Source organism: Botrytis cinerea, chromosome 6 (assembly GCF_000143535.2).
Source record: "Botrytis cinerea B05.10 chromosome 6, complete sequence".
NCBI lineage: Eukaryota > Fungi > Ascomycota > Leotiomycetes > Helotiales > Sclerotiniaceae > Botrytis > Botrytis cinerea.
The window spans coordinates 1,964,938-1,987,504 of record NC_037315.1 but is presented as its reverse complement, the minus strand read 5'-3'; the positions used below and the strand labels follow the sequence as shown (position 1 = coordinate 1,987,504).

Below are 22,567 nucleotides of genomic sequence, written 5' to 3'. Positions count from 1 at the left end.
AACAGACCGAATATTAAACTCCTTGCTCTTCCTCCCCCCCCTTTTTTTTTTCATTCTGAAATTTCCCACTCCCCCGTACTCAAATATCTATCCATCCAGCTTACTTGTTTCTTTTTGAGACAGCTCATCTCATCTCATCTCGTTTCCTTTCATCTCCTCACACAAACCCAAACTCGAAGAGTTCGAAATTTCGGTTCCGGATAAATGTGGCGTGACTTTACTTTACTTGGATTCTAGAACCACATGTATAATATAATTATCACTATTCTATATTCTTTTCATGATACCATACGATTTTTAGAGATTCTGCCAGATAATATACTATACATGTATGTATGTATGTATGTATGTATCTAATATACCTACCTACCTACCTACCTAGCTATAGCAATGAAATATCCGTATTGAATAGAATAGAATAGAATAGAATAGAATAGAATAGAATAGAATAGAATAGAATAGAATAGAATAGAATAGAATAGAATAGAATAGAATAGAATAGAATAGAATAGAATAGAATAGAATAGAATAGTACGATGCATGCTATTCATCGAGCACTTAGAGATATCAATACAAATCATACCATGGAGATTTTGCATTTTGCGTTTTGCGTATGTATCTACATGTCATTGCGTTTGGATCTCTTACTCCCGAGCACCCCCTCGTGATTTGCACATGTGCGAATATATTCAAAAAAAAAAAGACTCATTTGTAAATATACTCACTCGCGCGTATTATGCATATGTTCCTTTCTTGATTTCATCCCATGTATCGTTTCCTCGTGTGTTTGAATTTTGGGTTTGTGTACAGCTGGCTATCTGTATGTGGGAATTAAGTGTGCTCTTCTCGCTTCGAGCTCATGATCGGAAAGGAGAATTGGAAAAAGGAATGAGTTTTTTTTTCCGCGGGTCGGGTTTGTGGTATATATATCGCGGTGGGGATTGTTGTGTTGTGCTTGGCGTTCAAGTTTGTGAATTGAATATATTGGATGAATTAGTTGTATCCTCTGTCTGTATGTCGATATATCTATCTATTGATTCCATCCCATCTAATAGCTTTATATTTATTATGGTATTAGTTACGGTCTATTTAACTCCATACGACTCTGTATATTCATATCTACCTCATACCGCTCACCCTCCCAAGCTCTAGCAGGAATTATAGAATCTTATTGTTTCTTCTTTTTTCTTTCCTCCTTCCTTTGTCACTCTCTTTCAGAAAACAGACTGTTTATCTTCACCTTTATCAGATTTTTTTTATTTAAATCAAGTGGTGTGAACGTAGTGAATGACTTCAATTCAATGGCTACTGTAGTAAAACCCTAAGCGAATGCGAAAGAGACTAGCTCTTTTAGTAGGTCTATATAAGACCCTCTATTCCCTGTACATAGCTAGCTCTTTAGATAGAATGCAATTAGACTTACAGGACCTACGCAATCGTGGGTGCTACGTCTTCCGTATCCTTCTCGTACCAACACAAGTGATTCACGTATGCAGAAAATCACCATGATATCAACACATGAATCTTCAATTCTTCTTCCCCCCTCCTTCTCCCTCTTCTGATAAACTTAAATCTGTTCAATCCCGTTGATTTTTATTTCTTCTTCCTCCTGTTCATTGTAATAGCTATACTGCAAATACATAATTATTTGTCTCCCCAACGGTCAAACCAAATCCAATTCGGAATACATGTTCTGTGGCAAGTAAGTTGCTGCTCATTTGGTACTCGCACTTCCAATAAACACAACTTCTACAGCGACAAATCTATTTCACATAAGCGACATGTTTGAAAGGGGCTATGGAGTACCCACCCAGCTGTCGCAGCAAACACTTCGATTGTCTTTGCTGACGTCCAATATGAAAGGACAAATGCAAAAAACGTGGTAAAGCAAAGCATAGCGCCTATTCGTTTCAATGTGGTATCGATGAGATATAACGCCAATATCACAATCCCCGGAAAGAGGGAGGCAAGAACCGAAGTGAGCACTTTAGCGGCCGCTCTAACGTTAGATTCGGGGTAATACGTTTGATTCCGTTCAACATCCACTCTTTTAGTTTTCTGCGATCCTTTAGCCTTGTCAAGAAGATGGGGGAGTGCATGTTTACCTTTCGATGACGTCCCCATATGAGATCATAAAGAGAGACGAGAGTAAGAATAACCCCTCGCGAAAACCCACTTTCTCTCTGAATAAGAGTCACTTGATCTGAAATATTGGTTTTCGCATCCGAACCTGTTAATTTGCCCCATATTTCTTCCTCTGGTGTGTGAAGAAACAATGCACCCTGATCTTTATCTCTCAACCATTCGTGAAGCCTTTCAAGGTCATATCTATCGGGCTTATCCAGCCGGAGAACTTGAGATACTTGTAATAATGCGCTATCTTTACTCAAATTTTAGATGTGATTACATTTGTACCAGGAGCTGATTTCTGACCTACTATACTTGTGAAGTGTATCGTTAATTCTATCTAGCAGTTCCAGTTGTGAGCCGGGGGATATCTGTCCGAACTCTCGCAGTTCATAAAAGCTTTGCGTGAATCCCCTTTCTTGTGAGTCTTTGCTGTCGTCATCTATATTGCAGGCGGCTTCATAACTGAGTTCGAGACTTGCCAGTTCGGCTTGTAATCTCAATAAGTTGAGCATATTTAGCTTTGAAAATCGCCTAAATATTACAACGTCGTCAACTTTGGTCATGAAGGTCGCTAATTTGCGATAGCCTCGTTCATGAGGAACCCTAGATCCCGACGTCGACGCTCCAGTATTTCGAGTGCGCATTGTGTGGACACTTGCCGCTGTCTTTATTGTGTTTGCTGTTTCGGGTTCACGATCGGCTCTTTCCATTGAGCTCTGATTTGAGATTTGCGGGAGTTCAAGTGATGCTGAATACATTGATCCTGCCAGAGCGAAGATCAGTGAGGATATGGCATTAACATATTCATAGCAGGTGTTGAAAGGTGTGTTGAGATTGTTGTAGGTTTACTATTTAATTGCTGGAGAAGCTGAATTGTCAAGATGATCCACGAGCATGAAGCTGAGCAGGCTGCGCATGGTGTATCCTGGTGTTTTCCCCACTGCACCTTGGAATTCGAACCACGTGGACAATGGACATGCATCTCTATCGACTCGGCCACAAGAACGAGATTTGGTCTTCGGTGAGTATTGAAATTCACAATGTTATTCGTGGATTCAACGAGGATGATATAAGCCTCCACACCAAGGATGCTTGAGACGCAGCCTTAGCTGAAAATCAATGGCGCTCAGCTGCATTGTTCTCCCGATATGGTCAAAGTCGACTACAACTTATTAAATTACTCTTCATGCTCTCTTCTTGTTTTAAGATAAGAACCAAAGGCAAATCCTCACTACTCTTTAAACCTGTAGTTCGAATGCCCATCGTAGCAATATTTGTACAATGGACGCCCTAGGCCTAGTATCGTCTATAATTGCAATTACCGACCTTGCAACGAAAATAACGACGGCTTTTTACAACGAAATTACACTTGATACTGTGGCTAAAGGACACCCAGACTCCCTGATCAATGAATTTCCCACTTTAATAGCTTTTCTGCAGGATATCAAAAATTCATTTCTCAACTCTAGAGAACCTCCTCCAGCTGCCGCTGAAGCTTCCATGCGCAGCTGCGAGTCTCACATGATTCGGTTAGTCGATGAACTTCACAAGCTATATGGTCCTGGCCTAGATAGGAAATTGACACTCTCCCGACGGTTACGTATCTCATCACGACAGAAGATTTTGAATAATGAGTACCGTTCTTTCAGACAATCGGTACTTCTTTTCAAGGATGTCTGCTTATTGTATGAATCCTTCAATGATCTTTCTCCTAGTAGTGTTCTCATTCATGTGTAGCTTCAAGATTCAAGAACTCAATATCAAACAAGTCAGCGCGAATGAAGTTAACGAACGATCCATGTAAGTTCTGATATAATCCACATGTAATGCATACACTGACGCAAATTCCTGCATAAGACAGGAAGTGCAATACCTTAAATCAATGCTATTCGAAACGCAAAGAATTTTGTATGATCAGTATGGACATGGAGATAGACCTGACAAGCAACATATGCAGAAGACCAGCAACCAATCTCAAAACATAGCGCGACGTACACATCAATACCAATCTGATTGCGAATACCAAGATGGGATTAATGATTCATCACTACTACGTTTGCAGCTTGACCTTCAGTTCCAATATCCAGATAAGACTGTTTTCACAGCAGTGATCTGCCCAGAAGTTCAGGATGACCAGCCACCAAAGAGGGTAGTCGCACGAGTGTTGCTGGACACTGGTTCCGATGTAAATATCGTATCCGAGAAATATCTCCAAGAAGTTGGTTTGAGTCATCTAATCACCGAGGTACCAGAGGACGAACAGGTTCAAATGGGTGGTATCGAAGAGCAAGGACCAGGTTGGAAATTTACGAGAAAATTTACATCAAGATTCTACCTGTACAGCAGCATAACCACTGAGACTGCAGAATTCTTTGTGACAAAGAGTTCCGACTGGGATATTCTCATTAGCCAGAAACAGTACGCTAAATTCGCAGCAAAAAAAGGCCCAGCCAGCAAAAAGCTCTTTTGGATGTCTAAGAAAAAGCGAGATCCGGGTAAGATTGCCTCTTCAGGATAAAGGAGACAATGCACTAACATGTTCATAGCGAAAGAAGCTGAGCAGAGAGAATTTGAGCGAAGTCGACAGGAGCTACTTAAGAATCATCGCCTCTTGTATGAAGAAAGGGAAAAAGCCAAGCGGATCAGCCAGCTAGAAAATAGACATCTGTTTGCAGCTGGTCGAGCATGGACTGTGGACGACAACAGAAGAGCTATCATGCCTGCTTCGATGTCTGGAGCAAGCGGTAGTGGGCAGGAAAATTCGTCAATTCAGATGGACTCTATCGACGAGCAGAGGTCAATAAAATTGAGAGAGACGTCGATAAAATCCGGTACTATGCAAGATGATCCTGAAGATGATTTGAAAGATATCAACTAGGCTGAGTAGCGGAATAGACAGAAAGACCACACAGCCATATCGTTAAAGCTCCATGCAGATACAGCAGATTGGTTCTCTACTCTAACGACGCAAGTATCATTTTTGTGCAATTTAAGCAAAGCAGAGGTTTTCTTTTGATGAAGTCGCATTTCGAAGGACGGATCGCGGTACGGGTGTATCATGGACTGAATCATCTTGTAGCTTTCGCAACTTTAAGATTTCGCCATTTAGAGTTGATGCTGCGCCAGAAGAATCATTCGACATACATTTACAGCATCATGAAGTATTGCAGGAGTCGCTCTTCAAATACATTATAAAGGATAACGAGCTGGCTGCGATGAGATCGACGTCAGGGTAGATCTGAGGTGGATTGGATCGCAAAGGAGTGATCAAGCAAGGAGGTGTTGAAAAATTGAAAAGGGGAACGACTAGCTTCTGCACGCACGCTTGATGTAGTGGCCACTAAACTCGTGGGGTGTAAAGTACTACGACTGAAATTATAATAAATACAAATCAAGAATATATTAAGAATAGAAGTGTTTTATCTCTCTTGTTTATCGCTGAAGATTGAGGTTACTTGATATAATATTACACCACAAAATATAGGGGTACAATAGAAATTGAACATGTTGCAATATTTTGTGTATTTTTCTCTACATTATGCATAGCTATTTCAATCAAACCATCAATGGAAAGCCCCATTCATCAAATCATACCATAAATCGCTCTTTCCCAACAAACAAACAAAAAATCTAAACGCCCCTATATATCACATCGCACACCACCATTTTCATCTATAAATAGTTTTTTCTACCTCCGAATCCCTCTATGGCCCCCTCTTCCCATCTCCAAATCAATCAGACCTCCTCTCATCCCATCGATTCTCACAACGCCTTAACAATACTCCTCTCATCAAACAAATCTCTCAACAAGCCTTGTCTACAAGCCTCCCAATCTGTTGCCCCCATTCCATACGTACTCTCAAATGCAAAAATGCTCAATTGACTAAAGAATGGCCTCAGAACCTTCGCGACTAGTTCATCTTTCCTCTCCCAAGTCCCTTCATCATTAATTCCAAATCCACCTTTAGTTCTCCCCAATAAAGGCCTCCTCATAGAATATTTGGCTGCCTGGGAAACTGCGACTGAAGATGATTCTAGTAAAGCGGTTGTGTTCGTAGTTGTTGCTAGTCCTAATTCTTCACTTAATTCGTCAACTAAGGAAACGGGTCGGAAAGAAGAGGGACGGTAAACAGCATCAATGGTATCGGTTATGAAGAGCCATTCGTGGAGCTGGAAATCATCAGGTGCGATGCAAAGTAAAGTGTCTAGTAATTTGCACGCCTGTAGGATAGAGTAATTATTATAGGTGTCAGAGGGAGTACTGTGATCAGGTGCCACAACTGACGAAATAGCCACGTGAAGCTCTGCATTGATGATAGGCCATAGGGTTGCGAGATGAATGGCCGAGGTCTTGAGAACCAGTGCACGAAGAAGCAGAAAAATATCTGCACGAGTGGTAGAAGAGGGAGACGATGTTGTAGTTGCTGAGAGAAGTTCAACAATCTTCTCCTGCATGACAGGAAGATCAGTCACAAAGTTGTCGTCCATGGTAGCGAGAACTAGTGTGGCGATACGGCGTAGATTGAGCTGTGATTTTCTATCTGCCTCAAAGCGCGCTGAAGTTGCACCTACGCCAAACACGATACCAGCTGTAGAAGGTGCGACTAATCGCGATAGTAACTCCGGCATTCGTTCCTTGTCGCTTAATGCCCACTGTCTGAGTAATGGCAGCCAGTCACTTTCAATGAGACTGACGTTGTTAGCGAAGAAACGGGAATCGTTGAATGCATCTCCAAGATCTTTTCTCCACGACTTTTGGGTGTTAGGTAACCTAGAGAGCTGATATAATAGCTCTAGAGTGCTCTTTGAAACATTGTCTGGGAAGGATCTGGATTTAAAAGTCGGTCCAATTACACTCGATGAGATGACATTCGCTGCATTCAATATTCGATCATTCTCAACAAGTATTTTTGGCAAATTTGGCGCGATAGAGGCTAAAATGTTAACCACGTCATCGGATCTTGATGAGGGGCGAGATGAAGATGGCCGCTGATCAATGTCTGTCAACTTTTCTACACTCTCCGAGAAGCCCATAGGTCTAGTTGTGAACATTGCAGTAAGTAATCGAAGGAAGAGATCCTGAGATGTGTTAGTTTTTACTCTCGTCACTAATTAACTTGTACTCACTCCTAATTCTCTTCGCATACGACGCTGTTCTCCGAAATTGGTATTATCGACTTTCACTCCCAGAATAGCGGCAAACTCCAGAAGACTTGGGAGAGTCTGTCGATGTGGAAATGGATTTGCCAACAGATCTTTGAGGAAAGTCATACAGTCGACCCAAATCTCATCCATGGCATCATCCTCTAACGATCTTGCATAGTCCACTAAAAATGTCACCAAGTCTGTGTCGCTTAATGAGGATGTTAGGGTCGACTTTCTCGACGGATCCAGCGCATTTGGGTTCGTCCTGCTATATATAGCATTGAAAATTGCAGGAATGGTATGCTTTGGTCTTGAGCCGTCAAGAACATGAAGAAGATTGAAAATGGCCGTAGGGCGTGAATCACTACTACCCTTGGAAGACCTTCGCCCAATTTCAACCAATGTCTCTAAGCATTCTAATGCCTCGGCTGTGAAAAGATGCTCAAGCAGTCTCCGAGCTCGATTCCGCATGCGCAAAGATGTGTAATTGAAGGAAGCAGTAGATTCACTATCCTGAGCTCCATCTTGACCACCCCATGACCAAATGAGGAAGCAGATTCGAACAGCATCTTGGAACGAGAGTAGTACAGTTAGGCGGTTGTTGGCAGTTATGCTTCTTGCTTGTGGAGTTTCTGAGTTAAAGACACCAGAAACCATATTTCCAAAGAATCCTTGTGGTTGATCGGGACTTTTAGTAACAGGCGCTTTTGTTTCATCCTTCAGTAATCGATCGTGCCCTTTGGCAAGTACGAACTCGAGACCATTGAGCAGGGATATCAGTGTGGATTCCGGAGCCGCAGACCCTTCAGAAATAGTACCTGACTCTTTGAATGTGGTTTGGAGATTGGTGAAAGTTTCTCCAATTTGTGAACAGAGTGTTTCGACCAACGGTATAAGGATTTGAAAAATTGTGTCAGAGTAAAAAGGTAGACATTCTGTCAAAAAGCTAACCCAACTATCTAGAACTGGTCTACTTGAAGCGGCCTCAAAACCTGCCTGTAAGCACTTAACCAATGACGGTGGTGGAGGAGGTAGGAAAGGTCCTATGTGTTCGCTCTGGTCAACTGCGAGCGAAGAAACGGACGCATCATCATGTTGAGTTATAGAAGTCATAGTGGCGCGCTTTTTGAGAGTAGGTGATGCCGGCGGCAGATTGACAACGGGTCGAATCTTCAAGGCAGCATAGACCACATCTAAGAGCAGAACCTGAATAAAGGGATCGGTCCCAGTCAACGAGTGGCTTAACCTCTGAATGAGAACATGTTCTAACTGAAGCTCCCCTAATGGCAGAGAGTATGGACTTAATAGTATTTGGTGTAGAAGGGTTAGAGCAGTACGATGGAACTGATGGATATGTGGCTTTCGTTCTGAGTTTTCTGGTTCATATGTCCCCGAAATTGCTTGTAAGCACACATGCAGAAAGAACTCCAGGAGTGTAATTTCATCGTCTCTGCCAGCTGTAATATTGTCAGCACAGAACCAGTACATGAGAGCACAAACTTACTTATCTGGAATAAAGAGCGATGAGATCTGTCAGTAGAGATGCTGTTATGGGCAAGTGCTGCCCATGTACTGTCGGAAGACCATCGCAATACATTAGAAAGGGTTTGAAGATAGTACAAACATTGATCGAGATCATCGTCATCTGCATAGATACGCATATTATGATGTGTTGTTGTCCCCGCATCCTCAAATTTTGTAAAAAGGAAGCTATAATTCGAGAACTTTGCCACGAAAAGATGAAACAACCTGAACAACATTAAGTACTAATCATTATATGATACAAAAGCACATACCTGTCAATGCCAACAAGACTCTGTAGCCAAATACGAACAGTCATGAAAAGTTGTGTTCGTTCATCAAGTAGAGCATCAAGCAACAGGAAAAGAGGTTTCGCAAGCATGACTTCATAATTTCCAATACCAGAAAGCCGAGGTGTATTCTTGATATCAGTGTTAGAGCTACGACGGTCAAGGTGGCCGGCATTATCTTGGAGCGAGTGTGTCCATAATATGCTAAAGCTCCGTCCAGGGTCAGCGTCTCGAGATGCATATGTACCATTCAGATCATGTTCTATCATTAGATTGCATATTGAAGCTTCTATATCATGATTGTCAAGTGTGAGTGTTGTTTGTAATTGCCAAAGGCTTCGAACAGTCTCAACATGATATTTTGGGTGAGAAGCAGAAAGATATGACCAAGCCAATCGAACGAGAGGATCTACGAGATTGGATAGCTGTGGCAATGAGATGTAATGATTTGAGTAAAGACTGGTGCAAAGAGATACGATGGAGGTAAACGTGAGGAATGGAAGTTGGGATGGCAGGCTCAATTTCCTTTGCATAGACTCCAGCAGTCCCGGAACATCGAGACTTCTAACCCTGGGTACTTTGGAGAGTAGCATGACGAGGAGTCTCGTTTTAAGACCAGCATCAGCACTTGATACTGAACTTGATAGACTCTCGTTAACAATGCTACCGCCTTCGCGGACAAGCAATTCGCCAAGATCATGAGCTGAAAATGGTGGTGGAAATGCATCTAAATTGCCTTGTTCCTGGACATAGAATGTCTTCATACTGCGTATTATCTCTGTATTCGAAAGAGAATTGATTTCGTCTTCATCATGCTTGACCATTGAATGACTGGTGGAAGGCCGCACCTGAAAAGCTCGCTCTGGAATGAGATCGATTAAATCCATAACAAGATTTAAAGCTAATTGCTCAACTTCATTTTTGACGCCAACCTCATCTGCTCGCTCCTGCATTCTTTCCTTAGCATCTTCTAGCATACTCAAAACCGTTAGGGTTGTTAATGGGGCGTGTATCAGTAGCATCTCTTCTTCTCGTACATTGAAATGGTTGATTATGAAGGTGACGAGGGACAATTTGTCAATTTGTTCTTCAGTTGACAAATTTCCAGGGGCTAATGCTTGTGCAATTAACCCAACGATTTCGCCCCAGATCAGGCCACTTTCAACACCATCAAAAAAGACACTAGCACTTCGAAGAACTTCCGTAAAGTCAGCCTTATTCACCGCTTTACTCTTATAGTCTCGGACGCTATTGACAACAGGTAGGAATATATCAGGAACGACAAGTCCACCGATCTCCCATCGATCCATTAACGAAAGACACATTCGAAACGGCCGGGCTTTTTCAATGGGATTTATGGCCTCTCGCTGTATCAACTTAAGCAAAGCTTGTGTAAGTGGATGTAGGCCATGAGCTTCGAAGTACTGGGTCCTTGAGGAAGCATGTGACCCAAGAGGATCCCCAGTAACCGATGTTGGTGATTCTGGGCCATTCTCATTATCATGGCCAGCTGGCTCTGGCCCTAAAAGCCATGTCCATAGACGTCTATTCAAACTCATATCACGTCGAGTTACAACGCCGGCAGCGGCAGTGACAAGAAGCTCGAGATCTTCCGGCTTGACACGTTGTTGCAAAACATTAGAATGTAGAGGTAAATGCGTCACCAGGAGATCTAAAAATCCGCGTTGAATCAAGATTTGTTCATCACCCAAACCAGCAGCGAAACATCGTAGAAGAAGCCCAGGCTCAGGCGAGGTAACAATTTCCGCCAATTGAGATTGATTTGTATTCACATCATTCTTGTGAGACCCGTTAGATGACGAATTAATTTGCTCCGAGGGTGACTGTCCGAGTTTTGGGAGATTCCGGTTAAGATAGGCCAATGCTCCCAGGCGACGACCATTGCTCGTTATTGCAGCGAGAAAGAAACATTGCCAAAAATATTCGTCACCACTGCTATGATTCTGTCCCAAATCCTCGGTTCCAGAAGGTCTGACGGCATGTTTAAAACCATCAAGCAGCTTCAAGGTACGTTCAAACTCATCACTGTTCTCCTCCTCAAGACCAGGTAATAAAGCAAGTATGATTGCTTTCAAAGCTGGCCGGAGTGATCGTCCATCAATTTTCAGTAGGTGCTTTTCTAGAAGTTCAAGGAACGGGCCCCTCACAGAGAGGGACGCAAATGACAGAGTGGTCGATAGCCCCGGCAGATAGAGGGGTAAATCCTTAGATAGTTCATCTTTTCCTATCATCGAGAATATATATCCGTAAACTTCAAGAGCTTTTTGGTGTACACCTGAAGGCAGTGAAGGATTTAAACACTGAGCAAGACGTTTTGCGACAATTGCTTTGGATGGGACAGTAGCTATATTGGTAGGATGTGCTTGTAACGACTATAATCATTGTCTCAGCATGTTTCCTCTATTCACGTTCTTGAGACCACACACCTTCAACAACCTCCCCAAGAAAGAAATGTAATCCGCCCATTCCTGTAAGGCTGTGTCAAACAGGGAGAGCGAACGATCGACGCCAGATGCATATCTGCGGAATGCTTTATCTTTATTCGGAGGTTCATCTAGTACAATATATCAGTTCTGCCATATGTAATAATATGAGAATTCGGAGCTCTACCTCCACCCAGCTGGTTCCTCCATTTTCTCGGAACTGGTGATGCTCTTCCTGAGCTCGCAGGAGATACCGACTGACGGCCAGAGCTTGGCTCAAGGGCCATGATTCTTGTGGCACTTCACAAAAGCAGATTTAAAGACGATTTGCATCTTTCGATTGTTGTTGTTTGCAATTAGTTCATGAATTCATGGCGTACGCGTGGCTTCTTTCATCTGTCGATTCATCAATGTGCCTCTTCAAATTCCCAAGGCTGACAGGCTGTCGCTAAATTCCATCATTCAGTGGCTCCAGCCCTGCCCGCATAAAGTACAGCCTTAAATATCCCTGTTATCTCGAGAAATCCAAAAAAACCCACGATCTTTGTATTGGTAAGTTATTATTGCAAGTCCAGCATATTCATGCTGTATATAAATCAGTTGCAGAAATTAATGTGAGTTTACCGTTTAGTCGGAATACCCCCTTCCCCGCAGGGACCTCATGGGAGCTTCTCCTAACCTCTCGGATGCAGCTCCCAATGAACGAGCACATGCAACAAATAAGGGATCTCCGTCTGCGAAAGCGACGGTCAATGATGCTACGACCTATGCGATGACCGGTGAAGTTGGATCCACGGCCTCAGATGGCGTGAACTACGATACGGCTTCCGAAACCCCTATAAAAACACTCGAAATAAAGGCCCCCGACGTTGTTGCAAGCAAAGATGATATCTTAGATAGCGACGATGCAAAAGAGCGAAGGCCTCCTCTGCCCCCTAGACGTTCACTGCTCCAGACACCAGAACGACCCAAAACTTCAGGAGCTCCAAAGAGACCGGTATTACAGTCTCAACCTACCACGGCATTATCGTCAGTCGACATACAGACACTATCATTCCCCGATGGCACAAGAGGCACATTTTCTACAGCAGCCAGCCGATCGGTATCAGAAACGAAATTAGGACATGGTGTTTCTTCATCAGTCTCATCACTAAGCAAGATGAAGAATCTTGAGGGAAGTGACAATGATGATAATGCAAGCCTTATGAGTTATGCGCCAACCCTAAAGGCAAATGGAGATCTTGCAAGTCTACTTGATGATGGACTTAACGCGCAAAGCCCGGCATGGAAATTGTTAAATTCACAAGCAGATCATTGGGAGCCAATTGATGAGGCAGCGGAATTTGAGGATACTTCTCTTACAGATTTCGACCGCGAATTCGACGAAATAGGGGAGGTTGATAGCAAGGGTGGCAACGAAGAGGAATTACTTATACAATGGAAGTCAAAACTTAAGCATTACTTGATTCTCTCTTCCGCCGGAAAACCTATATACAGTCGCCATGGAGATCAAAACCTTATTAATGGCTATATTGGAATTATTCAAACGATCATATCATTCTACGAGGGCTCAAAAGACCCCCTCACAGGATTTACTGCAGGTCGTACAAGATTTGTTATCTCAACCGATGGACCTTTATATTTTGTTGCTATTAGCAAACTTGGCGAGAGCGATGCTCAATTGAAGGGTCAGCTTGAAGCGTTGTATATGCAGATTTTATCGACCCTGACCTTACCAACTCTTACACACTTGTTTTCAAACAGACCAAACACAGATCTTCGCCGACCTTTAGAGGGAACCGAATCCTTACTATCATCACTTGCGGACACCTTTACCAAAGGCTCTCCATCTGCATTATTATCTGCATTAGAATGTTTAAAGTTACGGAAGTCCCAACGACATGTTATAAACAATACCCTGTTGAAAGCACGAACTGACAAGCTTCTTTACGGTTTGATAGTAGCAGGTGGTAGGCTTGTAAGTGTGATACGTCCTAAACGACATTCGTTACACCCTAGCGATCTCCAACTCATATTCAACATGCTTTTCGAAGCCGGTGGGGTTCGAGCTGGAGGTGGGGAGAATTGGATTCCTTTATGTCTCCCAGGATTCAACAATCGGGGGTACCTCTACATGTATGTGAGCTTTCTAAGCGTGGAAAATGGCGAGCCTATTAAAGATAACGTCTCTGAGAACAAGAAGTGCAAAACTGAAGACGAAGTTGCAGTGCTACTCATAAGCGCTGATAAGGAAAGCTTTTTTGAGCTTAAGCAAATGCGCGACGAGGTGGTCAATCAACTCGAAAAGAATGGAAGTATGAAGATCATCAAAGCTGCCGTTCGCCAGGGACGTCCAAAGACAACTGATATTGCTCCTGGAACACCCTTACGACATTTCCTATACAAGTCGCGAGCAAATGTTCAATTCACAATGCCGTCATTTGATCCTTATTATAACAACCTCGTCAATCGTCGAAGGTAAGATGCAGTAGTTCATTTCTTATTGTTAAACCCCAAAGCGACCGTGCTATATAAAATTGCAAGGTAGCTGTTAAGGGTATCGTTATACACCAAGAATTGTGAATATTGCAGAAAGCCACAAATCACTAACACCAATCTCAGACTGATGAACCGATATCAAAACCTACACTCCGCAACCCACAAGAAGCATTCCCATCTCAAAGTACTCCATTGTGTCTCCCGCGACAGTATCTCCCTCGCTTGGACAACCCCCCAGTTTGAATTCTACTGTGTAGCCGGTCCCAACGCTTCACGCGCAGGTTTGGCTCAAGGTGCCAACAGAATAATTCAATGGGTCAAGCGTGAAGAAGAACGCGTCTTTATTGTTGGTGGTGCCGTATTCTGACGTTTTATTCGAGCAGTGACAGTTTGATCCCTGGCCTTGGCTTCGGCTTCGAGATTCTTAGCAGCTAACATAAATCCATTCATTTGATCTTCGGCGCGTTGTCCTTGATCATTGAATTCGTCTTTACACTGAAATCAGAAGCAAACAAATTAGCGTCCTTTATGCAAATCTAAATATACCTACCTAGGGGGAAATTTAACAACAAATAATTCAAACAAACTTACACAATCAAGAACACCGTCGGGGTATTTTGTCCTGTTAGCGATATTCCGTTCTTCTCGTTCTCTCTCCAACTGTTCTGATTGACTCTCCTTTTCCTGCGCTTCTATAACACTCTTTCTTCCATACCAAGGCAGTGTCCACCGTCTGCCCTTTCCCTTTTTCTCTTCCTTCCCCCCTTCTCTTACCTCCTTTGAAAGTCCAACCTCGCCTTCACTCTTATTTCTCCTCTGTTCCTCATTCTCATTTTCTTTGGCCTTCCACTTTCCATTACTCGTCGATTCTGAACTCCAGGAAGGTGAATTGAAAAAAACAGGCGTAGTCGGTGACATTTTATCAATTTCTTCGCTCTCTTCCTTTTGTTTTGTCTTTGCCTTATCTTTTTCCTGCCCCCTTTCACTTCCCTTCCGTTTAAACCATGGGAATCCACCACTAGGTCCAATTTTAACGCCAATTGCTTCATCAGGCGCACGAGAGTTAGAACCATCAATCAGTCCTCCACTTACTGGAGGCGTCACTTCATCCGTTTCCCTTTCGTCTCCTTTGCCCTTGAACCTCCAAAAGCTCGCTTTCCTTCCAACTTTGAAAGGACGAACGTTTTCTGCACATTTCTCTGCCCCACCAATCTCCTCATCTTCAACAACCTCACTCACGTGCTCCGTAAACTCGGCTGAAGCCGGGCTTTGAATGTCTGCACCCTCCACCATCTCTCTTATGTCTGACTGAGTGGTCCGCCGATATCCTCCCATAGGATTCATGCTATTCATTCTTTGTCAACTCGGATTTCCATTTCCATTCCCATCATTATTCAGTAGCCCTCCTAGCGGCGACACCGGCGATTCAGGCGGCGTAATCGTGTTGGCATTAACTCTTGTTGTATGAATATTTGTAATTGACGTGGGAGAATTCGAGAGAGTGCCAGAGGATGGCGGTGTAATCGGATTCGTAGACGTTGAGTGAACCATGTCGGTGTCCAATCTGAGTTCTTGATTCTTTTTCTTCTTAGAACCGAAGAGTGGTCGGTACATTTCCACTATGTTTGTCATTTTGATGGCAGGTAATTGTGTGTGCAGGGAATGCTGGAATGTCAACAATGTTATGGGTAGTTGGATTGTCTGCGGCTTCTTCGTTTGCGTCTTCGATAGTGGGAGGGAAGATAGAGTAGGAGGCTATCAGCAAAGAGATGAATAGATCTTAAATTGTATTGAGAGAGGAACCGATATGATCGAAAGTTATATGAATATAATTCGACTGCTATCTTCATGTACAATAGATGACACAGTGGTAAATATATAAGAAGTAGGCTGATGGAATGAATATGAAGCCCACGAAGTCGGTATATGCAATCAATTCGTATCTTATATTTCTCAATATGTAGTAAACAAGAGGAAGAAGGGGAAGATATAACGGGCATATCTTCTCCCCTCCAGACTATATACTCAGAACAGATATTTATCACACTACAAACCACTAGATAATAATAAATGACGTCTCGTCTATCAATCCCCTCACCTCCAACACAAACACACATCCAACTTAAATTCCCATCATAATTCCCATCCAATCTTCCCCCCATTACATTTTTTTTTAGCTCCATTCACACCACTAGCTATTAAACACATCTACCTTTCCGGATAGTTATCAATACTACTATTATTATAGCCTAGGCTTTCATCACCAATCATCAATCATCAATCATAATCCCCGCATCAACTTTCTCATATTCCTCACCCGCCAACCTCCTAATCCATTCCATTCCATTCCATCCCATCCCCCCTGTTCCTAAACCTTTCTCGAACCTTTCGGTCCTTATACAAGCAAGGAAAGTCAATCCCTCGCACTATACCACACTCCATCTACTTAGTACATAAACAAGTACTTTCAAGTTACACCATCAATACCAATCCATTCGTCCATCCATTCATCCATCTATCTATTAAATCTCACCAATTTCTACCAACTAAGCCCCCAACCTCCCAAATCCCCAATCCAGGTAATTACCTACCTAGTATGCTGCAAAATCCAACCCTCATTCCTCAATCCATCCATCCAACCACCAACCATCAATGACGCAGCCAAGAAACAAAAAAAAAACAAAGAACAAACATTCAATTAATCCTACAATCAACACCCTAGCCCATATTAAGCCCACAAGCTTTCGCTCCTTACTCCTTGCTCCTTGCTCCTCACTCTCCCCCTCCACTCTAGTTCTACAAGCTCAAGCTCAAGCTCAAGCTCAAGCTCCATCACTATAGAACTTAAACACTTAAACCCAATCCATCTCTCATTCTTCCCATTCTTCCGTCCTCCCCACTGGCAAAGACCACAAGTCCAGAATTAATACAGGTGGTCAGATCAAACAAAAAGTACAGAATACAATAAGATCCAACCGTCCTCCTAATCAAACCCCAACCAACCAACCAATTCAAAATCTTACCTGACTCGACCCGACCTAACCTAACCTAACCTAACTTCACCCAACCATCACCCCCCTCCAAGAATCAAAAAATACAACATACAATATACAAACCCTGACCCTGACCCCCAGTAAACCATCCCTAGATATTCAACATTCCCATTTCCCATTTCCCATTTCCCATTTCCCATTTCCCATTTCCCATTTCCCATTTCCCATTTCCCATTTCCCATTTCCCATTTCCAAAATTCAAAATCCATATTCCAAACCATAAACCATAAACTTCAAGCTCCAAGCTCCAAACTCTAAAGCAACAACAATTATCTAGCTAGTTGCAGATCAATCCCTACTGAAATTACATTACCTAGCGTGCTAGCCCAGGACTCCTGGAAACTTTTAGCGAGGCTTGATGATCTTCGCTAACCTCCGTTCTTTCTAGTACTGCGAACTAGCCTAGCTTAAACGGCCATAAGCTCGCTTCCAATAAACTATTGCGTAATGAATCTAGACTACACAAGACTTCCTCTTTACATTACGACTTGATCCTATCTCGCCCTTCGCTCGCTAATATCTATTGTCTGCATCTCAAAATACAAACTCCAGCGACTCACATAAATCAATGCAGGGTCTCTCTGTCATAAGCATATTTAATATTCATTAATATTATTGCTTTCTTTCAGTCTAATTTGTTTTCTGTCACCAGCGAGCTAAAACTCCACTTTATACCACCCAATCCCATCCCATACAAATCTCAACCTGACACGCCCAAACGCCACCAGAAAAAAACAAGAGAAAAAACAGCCAGAACAGTATTTTTGCTCCAAAACTGGATGACAAGCCTAACACAAAGATTACAAGCTAGATCCTAACAACGAGACACAGTGCCATATTCAGAGAATCATGCACTAGCCCTTGATCTCTCATTACCAGCACTGGTTGCACTTCGTGATTTGACACGAGCGGAAATAGCAGCTCGCGCGCCACGAAACCATTCAGACACTTTTGCTCGCAACCGATGTCCATGCAACCTATGCTCTGAACGTCGAGGATTTTGTGATTCTGTGAAGCTGGCCCTCGTGGCATTGAGATCAGCAACGGACTTGGCAGCTAGTGGCGATTGTCCAACTCCTCCAACTTGATCTCTCCAGACTACATCATCACAAGAATAGGATCCATTACGAGCTACATATGGTACACCAACACGAGCTCGAAAGTTTGAAATTCTTTTGCGTAAACCATGACCACCATTGCGATGAGAGCTGTCATCGGAGAAAAAGCTTCGGGCATCAGTGGGGCTTGGTAAGTTTCCAGATAGATCAGCATGAGGCACGCCAAGATTCAAACAAGAAGGCAAATTCAGCGATGGTTGGCTTGGCATCATCTCAATAATATTTCCTGATTGTTGATCACTATTCCCACTAGGTCTTCGTGAATGAAGATGCTTACTAACCTGTCGGAATATGTTGTCAATTCCACTGGTAGGCGTAAATAAATCTTTCGGACAGGAGACATGCAGATCGTTGCTGGACCTGGATTGGTCTCCAGATGCATTACTGACCCTTACAGTTCCGGAAGCTTCCGAGCCTGTAGCTCTGATAAGTCTTAATTTGAGCTTAGCAGGCTTGAGATCTCCAATTTGTTCTTCTTGGCTAACCGGAGGTAGATTGTTGACCTGTGAACTCGCCCATGAGAGAGTCTCCTCGTGCCTTGGTGCCCGAAGATCCGAAGATGATGTCTTCTCTGCAATAGAGTTTCTAACTTTCAGCTTCAACTTCATGGGCGAAGAGCGAGGACCATGATTCTCTCTATTTGTATCAATTTGATGTTTCTGGGCTGGGCTAGAGATCAATTCAGCTCGCTCCGTTGACTTCTTGAGCTTTTCTTTGTCCAAAGAAGAATAAGTCTTAGGGGGACTGATTGACGATGAGTTTACTGCATGTTCATCAATTGTTCCAAACTTCTCTTCTGGGGAAAATTTAGATAGATGACTAGGCATATCAGCATCCGCAAAAGCAGACCTTTTAGGTACTGCTAATCCGCGAATCGAAGAGTCGGGTATTTTAGGGAGGGATTTCATAAGCTGTGGCACGCTGTTCTTCAATTTCAACTCCCTTGCTGGTGAGATAGGCTTGGGTGCTAACATTGGTGACTCAGATCTAGGCATTATTTTGCTTGGAGCTTGATTACCAAGGCTCTGGAACTCGGATGGCCTATAGTCGGGCAATTTGCCTTTTGCGATTCGTCGCTCATGGACTTGAAGCCCGTCCTCGAAGCTTTTATCAGTAGCCACGATTTGAGCACCACTTTGCTCCATATTATCGATCTGCGATAAGGGAGGGCTGGTACCATGTATCGAAGGAGGGTCAAGATAAGAGTCTCGAGGTAATGTTGGCGACATCATAGGAGTCCTCCGGAGTCCGGTATATTCATTGTCAAAGGTATTAGACTGATCAGTCTCATCAGTAGCAACTAGATCAGCTAGTTCATCAAAACCATTGTCAATGGTGATGCCACTAGATCTGACTTTGCTTGTACGCACAGAATTAAATTTAGACAAATCGTCACATTCATCTGTATCCTCCACCGGTTGCTGAAGCTTTGTGCCATTCGGAAGACTTTCGGAAGATTGCTTTCCGGGCGCACAAATGATACCTTCGCCTGCATAGCCTTTTGTAGAGATTTGTTGTGGCTCAATGATCGATGGAGAAGTTTCTACTACACCTTCTATTTTGGTTGTTGGTAATGATGAAGTCCGTTGTTGAAGCCCGCTTTTGGTAACCATACTATTAGCTTCTTTAAGTACAAGCTCGGTCTGCTTAATCTCAACTTCCTCACAGCCTGAGGTAATCGTGACTTCAAATTGCGGTGAAGGGTGTAGGCCAAATGCTCTCGACACCCGCGAGCTCAACTCTTGAGCATTGGCACCTAAACTTGACATATCTATAGAGCTTGTATCATCAAGAACACTGTTAGATGGCGCAGAGCTCTCACAGTTTTTTGCACCGATACTAAGTGCAGCTCGAACATGACCACCATTATTTGGAAATCCACTTCCACTTTCTGCGCTGTCCTTCCTCATAGGATGTCGAATTATGGTTGACGCCGATGATGATGTACGAAGATGGTGGTTATTATTTAAATTGAGCCTAGATGGATGACTATTGGCAAGAGGCAGAGGTGTTGAACTTAAGGGTCGGTCTTCGTGAATTGTCCTTTGCAGTTGGAATTGTGGTGGAGGCTCTAAGTTTGACTGATTCTCGGTTTCCACCTCAAAATCTTCGGTATAGTCATAATACAAAGGTGATGGTCTCCCTGGCGTATTTGTTGCTGATTGAGGCAAACTCGGTGGGGCAAAATTGGTAGTCGAGGAAAAACTAAGTGTACTTCGAGCTGGAGATGTGTTAATCGAAGGCGGGCCGTTTCGGCGTTGCCAATCTGGTCCGACCATCCCATTTCCCTGTCGTAGATTGGGACTTGGCGTACGCCTCTTTGGCGAAGGCTGACTTAACAATGAAGGGGTTGATCGGTTCGCGTCCGGTCGTAGTGACAGTGGTGGTGGTACCCGTTTCTGGGCATATAATGAAGCTGGAGAAGAAACGTTTCGGACCGCTCCCTATTGTACAATGTCAGTCGAAAGATAATTTGGAAGCAACGATGTCATAATGAGAATTGAGAGACTAACATAAGGTATTCGATCAATCTCTGCTCGGCGACTATAGTCTACTCCACCACCATCGGTAAGTGCGGGGGAAGAAGGTCTGAACCCGGGTCTCCTCAGGCGTGTTGGATATGCAAATGGCGATCGAGGTCGTTGAACAAGTGCAGGTCCATCCTGCTGACTCCGAAGGCTGGCGTAGGATCTTTGGTTGGAAAGAGTATATGTTGATTGAGATGCTGCTTGGGTCATGGAGTAGGATCGATAATCGGAATCCTCGAACTCCCTGTTACTTGAATTGACCGAGTTAACGCTGGCAGAATCATATAGCGATTTGACACCCGAGGAACCCTTTCTTGTGTAGGATGGCAGTCGTCTTCTATCGTCAACGATGGGGACCCCATACGGTGAGAAAGTTGGACGTGGTCTTTGCGGATCATTCTCTCTATAACCTCCATTGCTGCGTCGTGGCAACGCATTGGAAGTTTGAGGTAAGCGTGATGGCTTGATGGAGAATAAACCGATATCCCCTGTCTCGGTTGTAGTTTTTAGCATACTCTCAAAGCCTTTTGGCAATGAGGGCTGATTGGTGCTATCTTGAAAGCTTCTGATCGAGGCTCCATTGCGTGTTGGTGCTTTGTCAGAACTCGCCCTCTGTCGCATAGGATTCATAGCACTTGGACCAAGTGAGCCATTGATATCGCTGCCAACACTGACACCACTGAGCCCTCTCTCACGATTTAGTGGCTGTTTTCCTGGTAGAACAGTTGCCATTGTGGACACATTTGATGTATGTCCAAGGATATGAGTGTTAATGGATTGAGGATAATACTTAATGAAGTAATTAATTACTCTAGAGACAGTCTAGAGAAATGGTATGCAGATATGAGGTAAGGTTAAAGAGAAGTGGCAGAAAGTGATTTGAAGCTGACCAAAAGATAATCCTCAGCCTGTGAGAACCTGTAGATCTACAGATGATGATGAGAAAGGAAGAAGAGGCAGTTGAAGATAACACTTCTGACAAACAAACAAAATGGTGAAGGAGAACATTGGATGGTCAACGGGAAGTTGGCACTGTTGAAAGAGTGAAAGAGGAAGGAAAAGCACGTGAGGATCGAGGACAGATTGGTGGCATCCTCATCTGGGAAGGAACGAACGGTGACTTCTAGATCAGGCCGAACACTTTATGACGTCTCGAGACTCTCGAGACTCTCAAGAATCTTCACGAATTCGACTCAAGTAGAGATACCGCCTCAATATCGATTTATAATTCAACAGCAACAGTATGAGAAAGTTATTTTGTGCTTCATCTCGAGGTTATACGATATCACAATTCCACCAATACCTTCATTTTATCCTCTCCGAAAACTATTCGGAAATTCTGTTCGAAAGTAGGCATGAGAGATATCGTCTCGAGAACAAGCCAGAATGTGACAATATCAGGAAGTTCTCTCTTATACGCCATCTTGAGCTCATAATATATGATCTTCTTTCCTCTTATAAGCTTTTGACTCATTAGGTAATGCATCGTCGTTCTTTGAGAAATCATTTTCCTCCCGGGGACACTCGAGGCATTTTCTCTCTATCGCCAATCTTCTTCTTGTACTCATGTTCCGATGTCAGATATATGGCTGCCATGAAATCCCTTCCATTTCTTCCACTCCAGGAAAGTTGCAAAGAAACGCATTGATGATCTTGTACCTATTGTACTTACAAGCAGGCCATCTCTGCCAGCTCTGCCAGCTCGAAGACACTGCCGTGAAAAGTGTCATGTAGATGGTGAAAATGATGTCAATGGGAGTCTGCCAAATTATGACAGAGATGTGCATTCTACGCAGGCGACTTGTGTATGAGTTTCACGGATGAAACACTTCTTGATAT

At 43.3% G+C, this 22,567-nt stretch overlaps 6 protein-coding genes across 8 annotated transcripts; 2 read left to right on the top strand and 4 right to left on the bottom strand.

Annotated features, from left to right (window-relative positions):
* Window positions 1–1,281: 1,281 nt before the first annotated feature.
* BCIN_06g05790 (hypothetical protein) lies at window positions 1,282–3,018 on the bottom strand. 2 transcript variants are annotated; one of them, XM_024693632.1, is made up of 4 exons: window positions 2,438–3,018; window positions 2,106–2,380; window positions 1,811–2,058; window positions 1,282–1,763 (listed from the first exon to the last, which is right to left on the bottom strand). In XM_024693632.1, exons 1-4 carry the CDS (start codon window positions 2,886–2,888, stop codon window positions 1,715–1,717), a joined length of 1,023 nt encoding a protein of 340 aa, XP_024549419.1. In that variant the 5' UTR covers window positions 2,889–3,018; the 3' UTR covers window positions 1,282–1,714. The 2 variants fall into 2 exon arrangements, with proteins under 2 accessions (XP_024549419.1, XP_024549418.1); XM_024693633.1 differs by lacking the exons at window positions 1,282–1,763; window positions 1,811–2,058 and having other exon boundaries at window positions 2,200–2,380; window positions 2,434–3,018.
* A 174-nt stretch (window positions 3,019–3,192) lies between these two features.
* On the top strand, window positions 3,193–5,535 carry BCIN_06g05780 (hypothetical protein). Its single transcript, XM_024693631.1, has 4 exons — window positions 3,193–3,815; window positions 3,868–3,930; window positions 3,988–4,625; window positions 4,677–5,535. Exons 1-4 carry the CDS (start codon window positions 3,412–3,414, stop codon window positions 5,006–5,008), a joined length of 1,437 nt encoding a protein of 478 aa, XP_024549417.1. The 5' UTR covers window positions 3,193–3,411; the 3' UTR covers window positions 5,009–5,535.
* A 100-nt stretch (window positions 5,536–5,635) lies between these two features.
* Window positions 5,636–12,003, bottom strand: Bcdop1. The gene is made up of 6 exons (XM_024693630.1): window positions 11,718–12,003; window positions 11,534–11,661; window positions 9,072–11,479; window positions 8,780–9,024; window positions 7,258–8,732; window positions 5,636–7,209 (listed from the first exon to the last, which is right to left on the bottom strand). The coding sequence occupies exons 1-6, from the start codon at window positions 11,815–11,817 to the stop codon at window positions 5,893–5,895; spliced, it is 5,673 nt and encodes a 1,890-aa protein (XP_024549416.1). The 5' UTR covers window positions 11,818–12,003; the 3' UTR covers window positions 5,636–5,892.
* A 6-nt stretch (window positions 12,004–12,009) lies between these two features.
* Window positions 12,010–14,633, top strand: Bcmon1. 2 transcript variants are annotated; one of them, XM_024693628.1, is made up of 3 exons: window positions 12,010–12,082; window positions 12,162–14,008; window positions 14,153–14,633. In XM_024693628.1, exons 2-3 carry the CDS (start codon window positions 12,192–12,194, stop codon window positions 14,394–14,396), a joined length of 2,061 nt encoding a protein of 686 aa, XP_024549414.1. In that variant the 5' UTR covers window positions 12,010–12,082; window positions 12,162–12,191; the 3' UTR covers window positions 14,397–14,633. The 2 variants fall into 2 exon arrangements, with proteins under 2 accessions (XP_024549414.1, XP_024549415.1); XM_024693629.1 differs by having other exon boundaries at window positions 12,010–12,144; window positions 12,223–14,008.
* On the bottom strand, window positions 14,289–15,984 carry BCIN_06g05750 (hypothetical protein). Its single transcript, XM_024693627.1, has 2 exons — window positions 14,621–15,984; window positions 14,289–14,524 (listed from the first exon to the last, which is right to left on the bottom strand). Exons 1-2 carry the CDS (start codon window positions 15,380–15,382, stop codon window positions 14,339–14,341), a joined length of 948 nt encoding a protein of 315 aa, XP_024549413.1. The 5' UTR covers window positions 15,383–15,984; the 3' UTR covers window positions 14,289–14,338.
* A 1,680-nt stretch (window positions 15,985–17,664) lies between these two features.
* BCIN_06g05740 (hypothetical protein) lies at window positions 17,665–21,863 on the bottom strand. Its single transcript, XM_001559007.2, has 2 exons — window positions 20,714–21,863; window positions 17,665–20,644 (listed from the first exon to the last, which is right to left on the bottom strand). Exons 1-2 carry the CDS (start codon window positions 21,458–21,460, stop codon window positions 17,930–17,932), a joined length of 3,462 nt encoding a protein of 1,153 aa, XP_001559057.1. The 5' UTR covers window positions 21,461–21,863; the 3' UTR covers window positions 17,665–17,929.
* Window positions 21,864–22,567: the final 704 nt, after the last annotated feature.

Coding starts and splice junctions, on each gene's coding strand:
- BCIN_06g05740 (XM_001559007.2), bottom strand. CDS start 21,460: ATGGCAACTGTTCTACCAGGAAAACAGCCACTAAATCGTGAGAGAGGG. Junction 20,645..20,713: donor AGATTGATCGAATACCTTAT/GTTAGTCTCTCA, acceptor ATTGTACAATAG/GGAGCGGTCCGAAACGTTTC.
- BCIN_06g05750 (XM_024693627.1), bottom strand. CDS start 15,382: ATGAATAGCATGAATCCTATGGGAGGATATCGGCGGACCACTCAGTCA. Junction 14,525..14,620: donor CCGACGGTGTTCTTGATTGT/GTAAGTTTGTTT, acceptor TTCTGATTTCAG/TGTAAAGACGAATTCAATGA.
- BCIN_06g05790 (XM_024693632.1), bottom strand. CDS start 2,888: ATGTATTCAGCATCACTTGAACTCCCGCAAATCTCAAATCAGAGCTCA. Junction 2,381..2,437: donor CGATACACTTCACAAGTATA/GTAGGTCAGAAA, acceptor ATTTGAGTAAAG/ATAGCGCATTATTACAAGTA. Junction 1,764..1,810: donor GTGTTTGCTGCGACAGCTGG/GTGGGTACTCCA, acceptor TATGTGAAATAG/ATTTGTCGCTGTAGAAGTTG.
- BCIN_06g05780 (XM_024693631.1), top strand. CDS start 3,412: ATGGACGCCCTAGGCCTAGTATCGTCTATAATTGCAATTACCGACCTT. Junction 3,816..3,867: donor TTCAAGGATGTCTGCTTATT/GTATGAATCCTT, acceptor ATTCATGTGTAG/CTTCAAGATTCAAGAACTCA. Junction 3,931..3,987: donor GAAGTTAACGAACGATCCAT/GTAAGTTCTGAT, acceptor TTCCTGCATAAG/ACAGGAAGTGCAATACCTTA.
- Bcdop1 (XM_024693630.1), bottom strand. CDS start 11,817: ATGGCCCTTGAGCCAAGCTCTGGCCGTCAGTCGGTATCTCCTGCGAGC. Junction 9,025..9,071: donor AGTCTTGTTGGCATTGACAG/GTATGTGCTTTT, acceptor AATGTTGTTCAG/GTTGTTTCATCTTTTCGTGG. Junction 8,733..8,779: donor TCGCTCTTTATTCCAGATAA/GTAAGTTTGTGC, acceptor ACAATATTACAG/CTGGCAGAGACGATGAAATT.
- Bcmon1 (XM_024693628.1), top strand. CDS start 12,192: ATGGGAGCTTCTCCTAACCTCTCGGATGCAGCTCCCAATGAACGAGCA. Junction 14,009..14,152: donor AACCTCGTCAATCGTCGAAG/GTAAGATGCAGT, acceptor CACCAATCTCAG/ACTGATGAACCGATATCAAA.